At 52.8% G+C, this 7490-nt stretch overlaps 1 protein-coding gene across 1 annotated transcript in view; it reads left to right on the top strand.

Annotated features, from left to right (window-relative positions):
* The window catches only part of LOC103210418 (zinc finger protein 420-like), a 117693-nt gene that overhangs the window by 4541 nt on the left and 105662 nt on the right, over positions 1-7490 (top strand). The window contains 3 exon segments of the mRNA XM_042783033.1: positions 468-594; positions 1194-1289; positions 7044-7138. Of these exon segments, the coding sequence (XP_042638967.1) occupies positions 468-594; positions 1194-1289; positions 7044-7138 (318 nt within the window).

Raw genomic sequence — 7490 nt, forward strand, 5'->3', positions numbered from 1 at the left:
GGGCAGTTCCACTCTGTCCTCTAGGGGCGCTGTGGGTTGGAATGGACTCCACGGCAGTGGGTGTGGTTTGGGCTTTCCTTCTGTAAAGATTGACAGCCTTGGAAACCTTTTGGGGCAGTTTCACCTTGTCCTCTAGGGGCGCTGAGACTGGGAATCCATTCCACAGCAGCAGGTTTGGCTTGGACTTTGCTTCCGTAAAGATTGACAGCCTTGGAAACCCTGTGGGGTAGTTCCACTCTGTCCTCTAGGGGCGCTGTGGGTCAGAATCAACTCCAGGTGGTGGGTAGTCTTTGGTTTATTGTATTTATGCCCATTTCCTTACTGTTACCGCCTGATAGCAGGGTCTCCCACCCTAGCCACGTTCCTCAGAATAGCTTCTTCCTACAAAGACCTCCTCCATGACCTCTCATCCCACTGGGAAGCCTTTCCTCGAGACCGGTGTCTAATGCGTGTGCTTCTTGTTCCAGGCGTCACTGTTGTTCAGGGACGTGGCCGTGGTCTTCTCCCAAGAAGAGTGGGAGCAGCTGGCGCCTGCTCAGAGGGCTCTGTACAGAGATGTGACACTGGAGACGTACGGCAACCTGGTCGCAGTGGGTAAGGTGACCTGGCCTGGGTTTGGAGATCACCCTGCTGGGAGGCATCTCTGTTTCTTCCTGGTCCGTTTCTGGGTGGCTCTCAGCTTCCTGGCTAGTTGGTCATATCTGAGTGTGGTTAAAAGGCAGCCCCATCCTGAGTCCTGTGCTCCCTACAAAAAAGAAAAATGAGACCAAAACAAACAAGAAAAACCCCATTGTCATCAGGTCGATTCCGACTCATACAGGCTCAGTCACCTGTGACTTTCAAACACAGAGGAGATGGGGAGGAGGCAGGGACGTTAGATGAATGGAAACAGGACCAAGCGAACGGGACACAATGAGAAGGTCACGCCTGGTAAAGAACGTAACTAAAATCGAGGAACAGCTTGTGTAGAAATTGTCAAATGGGCACCCAAGCTGCTGTCCGACCTTCACGAGAAAATACTCCTTCAGACAGAATGCAGCCCCACGGGGGGAGTGGCGTCTTCCTCAACCCCTTGGGGCTCACGTCCTCCTCTGTGCCTCCTGCAGCTCCCCGTCCCGCTCGACGGCCAGGCCTGTGTCTGAATTCTGGGCCCCCGCCCCGTAACTGGTACCACGTTCTTCTCTCACTTCCAGGTCTTGCCACTTCCAAGCCTGACATGATCTCCTCCCTGGAGCAGGGACAGGAGCCCTGGACGGCGGAGGGGGCGGCGCCAGGAGGCCGGGGCCTTGGTAAGCAGGCGTCTGGGGAGTGGTAGCCTCTGCAGCTAACAGCTTGGGGGCTGTGCGGAAGCAGGGCCTCTGCGGGAGAAGGCATCCCCCTGAGTTGCCGGGTTCAGGGGTCTTCTCCTAGTCACCTTCCTAGCTGGTCAGGAGCACGTGACAGCAGTCACCACTCCTGCCTTCCTGAGGCCTTTGCATGTTTGCGTCATCACTTCCTGTTGGAATCCTCCGGTCTCGCCAGATGCTGCTCAGCCCCGTCTCCTTCTCCGAGTTGTGCAGCTCCCCGAGACACAGACCTGGGCCTCCTCCACTGCATAATGTCCGCCCCCAGGGGACTTCTCCAGCGTTGCTGTCGTTGTAGTTCCTGTCGCGTCGATGCTGGTCCAGGGAGCCCCCACACCACCCTGTGTGCACACAGGAGGACCGCGCCCCACGGGCTTCCCCAGGCTGTGACTTTCAGAAGCAGGTCACCAGGCCTCTGTCCCTCGGTGCCTCTGGGGGGGTTTGAACCGCAACCTTTCCACTAGCAGCCAAGTGCTTACTGTATGTGCCACCCAGGAACAACTCTTCTCCATGAACCTGCTGCCACTGAGTCAGTTCCACCTCACAGTGACCCTGTAAGACACACGAGAACTGCCCCGTAGCGTCTCCAAGGCTGTTCTCTTGACAGAAGTACACTGCCATGTTTTCCCCCACAGAGCAGCTGGCGGGGGCTTGACCCATCGCCCTTCTGGTTAGCACCCGAGCGCTCCGCCACCGTGCCAGCATGCTGTAAACACCGTCTGTCCCTGCACTGTCAGGATGCGGCCTCTAGCCACGCGGGGGCACTGAATTGAAATACGCAGTTGCCATCAGTGGCCCTGGCTCAGGTGCTCATCCAGGTGCTCAGTCGCTGCGCTGTGGCTGCTGTATTGCCTGGCACAGGTGGGCATCGCTGCCATCCAGGGTCCTGCTGGGCGGGGCAGGTTACTGTCTTCACACACGGCCACCAGCCCGGTCAGCTTCTCCACCTGCACACTCAACAGGCGCCTCCAACTTAACAGGTCAGAAAGGGGGTCACTGGTCCCTGGCAAGTCCGCTGCCCCCGCTCTTCCGCATCTTAACAAGTGGGTTTTCTGTAGTCATTCAGGTCAGAACTCGTGAGGCGCCTTGACTTTTCTCTGTCACCCGCACCTGTTCCCCTCTGCCAGCACATGCTGTTCATTCTGCCTCTAAACTTACGTGGCCCTCGACCGCTTCCCCCACCCCACCCCCGCCGTCATCTGCTCCACCATCCCCCTGGCTTGGACCATAGCAATGGCTTCCTCCCACCACCAGCTTCCACTCTTGCCCACGACAATATATTATTCTCCGCGTCACAGTCAGTGATCTTTGGAAACTTAACTGACAGCTAATTACTCCTCAGCTCAGAGGTTGCCAGTGGCTTCTCTCTCAAGACAAGATGCAGAATCCATACTGCGGGGTCTCCGTTCCCTCATGCTGCTGTAACAGATACCACAGGGGGATGGCTTGAAGAAACAGATGCGTTCTCTCAGTTTGGGGGGCTGCAAGTGCAAATCCAGCACCCCAGCTCAGGGGCAGGCTTCCTGTCAGTGTTGGCTCTCGGCCAAGGTCCCTGTCTCCTTCCGCCATCTGTGAGCCTGGCCTCACTGACACGGCTCGGCCTCCGGCTTCCCTGGCTCTAGGAGGTTTTCAGCACAGGGACCTCGGATCCAAAGGCTGTGCCCTGCTCCCGGCTCTTGTTTCCTGGTGGTAGTGGGGCCCTGTCTCTGCTCACTTCTCTCTCCTGTTCTGTCTTGTAAGATACAAGGTGATGCAGGCCACACCCCGGGGAAGTTCCCCTCATGTACGATCAGGGCTGGGACCTGAGCAACCGTATGGCATCCGCCCCCATTCCCTGACACCTGGTGCCTGATCAGCTGCCCAGCCACTCAGCCAGGCCCAGCCAAGGTGACACACAAACAAAACCACCACATGGAGGGTCGACGAAGGAGGGGAAGGCCTTCAACAAGATGGATTGACACAGTGGCTGTGGCGATGGGCTCAAGTACAGACGGGATCGCGGAGTTGGCATGAGACCGGGTGGTGTTTTCGTTCTGCTGTGCATAGGGTTGCTATGAGTCAGAGACGACTCGACAACACCCCAGCAACAACAATCCACACTGAAGGCTGTACTCCTTGATCTTCATCAGTAAGTGCTTCAAGTCATCCTCACTTTCAGCATGCAAAGTTGTGTCGTCAGCATATCGCAGGTTGTTAATGAGTCTTCCTCCAATCTTGATGCCATGTTCTTCTTCACACAGTCCAGCTTCTCAGATTATCTGCTCAGCGTACAGATTGAGTAAGTGTGCTGAAAGGATACAGCCCTGCTGCAGCCTTTCCGCATTTTAAACCATGCAGTGTCCTCTTGTTCTGTTGGAGCAGCAGGCTCCTGGTCAAGGTACCAGTTCCTCACGGGCACAATTCCCTGTTCTGGAATTCCCATTCTTCTCAATGTTATCCATCATTTATTTTGATCCACACGGTCAGATGCTTTTGCACAGACTAACACACAGGGAAACATCTTGCTGGTACTCTCTGGTTTCAGCCACAGTCCATCTGACATCAGCAGTGACATCCTTTGTTCTGTGTCCTCTTGGATTTGTGGCAGATCCCTGTTGACATACTGCTGCGACCATTTTTTAATTCTCTTCAGCAAAATCTTTGTTACATGTGATATTGGTGATGTTGTTTGGTAATTCCCACATTCTGTTGGATCACCATTCTTTGGAATGGGCACAGATACGGATCTCTGCCTGGTAGCTGCCTTGCAAGTTTCTAAGCATAGGCAAGTGACAGCTTCCATCATTCCACATGTTGTTGAAACATCTCAGTTGGTATTCTGTCGATTCCTGGAGCCTTGTTTTTTGGCAGTGCCTTCCATGTGGCTAAATCCTTCTTCTGAGTCTGTCTTGGAAGCTCTGCTGTACCCGCCCACGATGGGGGACCTTGCTGGTATTCGAAATATCGATGGCATAGCCTCCAGCCTCACAGCAACACACAAGCTCCCACTGTACGACACATAGAGACACACAGGTGTGGTCTTGCACTTCAGGGGGCTAAAAGTCCAAGGCCAGGCCGCCGGCTCTTGGGGGCAGGCTTTCTCTGTGTCGGCTCGAAGGCCTTCGTCTGTTTCAGCCTCCCTCTCGGTTCCTCGGGGGGCTTGTGTGGTGTACCGTCCGTCTCCCCCATCTTTCTCTGCGTGCCTCGTTGCCTGCTCAGTCTGGGTTTTTTAAATCTCAAACAGATCTACTTAAGACACACCCTACACAGAGACTGCTTCTTCAGTATGGTGGGTTCAGAAGCTTTGTGGCTGGCCACTCAGGTGAAATGGCTTCTCAGTGCTGTTCTCGTGTCTGTTTCTTGTGTGATGAGCGATCTGGGACACTCTCACGTCTGCGTGAGTAAACCCATTCCCAAACGAGGTTAGAACCACAGGTGCTTAGGATTCGCAACGCATACGTTTGGGATGCAGTTGAATCCATGACGAGGGCCGTGGATGCCCAGGCCTGGCTGACGTGAGCAGTGAGGCTTCCCCTGAGATCCACAGTGGAGACAAGGACAAAGAGAAGCTCCCAGCCTCTGTCGGGTCTTTGGTGACTCAGTTTTCAACACAGGTCGTCTCTGGCTTCCATCAGCGATCTGTTCCGATGACTCCGTCCTAAGTCGGTTCTGACGTAAATCAAATATTCCTATTGTTTGCATTGTTTTTGTTTGTTTGTTTAGTTTTCGTCTTTAGTGCCTCTCATTACCAGCATCTTTATAAATTCAGTCTTTGTCTTCAGGGATCAGCAAGAGAATGGTCATGTTGCAGACCGGGTAAGTGAAATGAGACACAAAGAGACAAACACGCATAGACGATACAAGACTGCAGCCCCGATGGGAGCTGCAACTTCATTTTTATGCACTCCTGAAAAGGGATGAAAGCCAATTCTTTGAGTTCTAAATTGTTCTTTTTGATCTTTTTCCCACACCAGAAATAACAAGGATCTGTGTTTTTACTTCATCAGATTGTTCTCTTCTGAGAACCGTGCATGCACATGTTTCTCTTTATCAGCCCTTCGGTTTGCAGATCCAGCTTCCTGTCTCGTCTGCGAGTTCAGGATTTCAAGAGTTCAATCTGAGTTCAAGATCCTTTAACGCACCCAGTGCTTTCAAATGGGTGCTTCCCCTTGCTGCTTTCTGAGCCAGAGGGGAATATTCCAGCAAGTCCCTACAGATAACATGAGCACATTACACACTGTGACCTTGTATATGGCGCTTATGATGAACGATAAGGTGTAACCAGAAAAAGAAAAAAGGACACTTCTCTTGCGGTTTGTCATAGCTCAGATAGTCAGAAGCCAGGGGCTACCCGGCACAGTGCGAGCAGAAGGCTCCAGGAAGGGTCGGGAAAGCAGGTCCCTCCCTTTGATTAACTCTCCCTTTGAGAATGTTTTTAAATCGTTCATAGTGCCTAATCACTTTTTAAAATTCCATAGTAAAAAATGAAGTTTTGTTATATTTTACCACAGTAAAAGACAACTTTTAAAAAGCCTTAAAAAAAACCACAACAGAACATATCATATGCAAAGGAGGCCACGTGGTGCCAGTGGCTAAATGCTCGGCCGCTGCCAAAAGGTCGCTGGTTTGAACCCCCTCAGTGGCTCGACAGGAGAAAGACTGGTGTTCTGCTTCCATACAGCTTGCAGCCTGGGAAACCCTGCAGGGCACCCCTACGGGGCACTTCTGTTCTCGTGTGTTTTGGTGCCTGGCAGCGTCATACGTGTTTTTCAGTCAGTCAGCTTCAGGCATTTGTGTGCACACCGTGGAGAAGGTCTAGTGCCTTAGCATTAAAGATAACTGTATTACGTACATTGTTACACATACTGATTGCTTTTATTAAAGAAAATGCTGCTGTGTTTTTGGTGAACGTTGACACAGCCCATTAGGTTCCCATTCAGCCATTTCTGTACATGCTGGTCAGATATCGGTTACGTGTTTCACAGCGTGTCAGCATTCTCATTATTTCCGTTCTGGTGGTTCTGTTTCCTTTAATCTAGTTCCCCTGCCTCCCCTTATCGTCTCATCTTTGCTTTAGGGTAAATGTTGACCACTTGGTCTTACATAGTTGATTTTCTTTCAAAGGAGCACAGTACTCATGGGTGGCACTATTTATTTTATTTGTGCTTTAAATGTGAATTTCTGACTCATCCTCAGAAGTGGAAAGGCCGAGGCCAAGGGGGTTAGAACACTTGTGAAGTCCACAGTAGACCATCCCAGCAATGTGAGGGAGTTTTGGTTTCTTGGTTTGTATAAAAATGGCTGTCAGGAGCGTCTGATCTCCTCTAACTTCACAACGCCACATCAGCCCAGGGCTGATTCCTCTCCAACCTTTTGCCAATTCTGACACCAGCTGCCCCTCCCACGGCACTTTCTGCTCTGCTGAGTTTGACAGTTTGTTGCAGTGACCACACAGAACTCACAGACCATACTCACCATTGTGGGGTTTGGGGGACGTAACAAGCTACAGTGCAGGATCAGAAACATGCTCAGGATACAGTTCTTCAGTCAGGACGCCTCTTCTCAGCCTTGCCTACAGGCAGGCCCCGCTCTAGCCCTCGGCCCCTGGGCCTCTTGGGCTGCTGCACAGCTCCGTAGCTGCGCCGGTAAGGGCCCAGAGGCCCCCGCTCGGCCAGCAAGCCGCCTGCCTGCAGCTGCTCAGAGCTCTCGCTCTGTGGCCAGGAAGCCCGCTGCACCCGCCTGCGGCCCGCCCAGCGCTGCTGCCCCTGCTGCCCCTGCTTTTCTGCCCCTGTCCTCGTCTTCTCACCATCTGTGGCGTGACAGCTCTCCGTCTTCTGGTTCTAGGAGGTTCTCACCACAGGGACCCTGGGGTCAAAGAACAGGCTCCCCCCCCTTCTCTTCTTCTTGGTGACAGTCAGGTCCCCCTTTCTGCCTTTGAGATGGCTTATTATAAGCCTAGTGGGATGGCAGAATTTACCAGTCCCCTTGTTAGGGTTCCACTGCCTTTATTTGCATAGCTCTGGTGGCGTAGTGCCTAAGGCACTTGACTGCTAACCAGAAGGTTGGCTGTTCAAACCCACCAGCCACTCCTCGGAAGGAAGATGGGGCAATCCTACTTCCATAGTGATACTGCCTCGGAAACCCAAGGAGGGGTCGCTATGAGTCGGG

The sequence above is a fragment of the Orycteropus afer genome, unplaced genomic scaffold, assembly GCF_000298275.1.
Source record: "Orycteropus afer afer isolate SDZICR_OR568_19922 unplaced genomic scaffold, OryAfe1.0 scaffold00610, whole genome shotgun sequence".
Classification (NCBI taxonomy): domain Eukaryota; kingdom Metazoa; phylum Chordata; class Mammalia; order Tubulidentata; family Orycteropodidae; genus Orycteropus; species Orycteropus afer.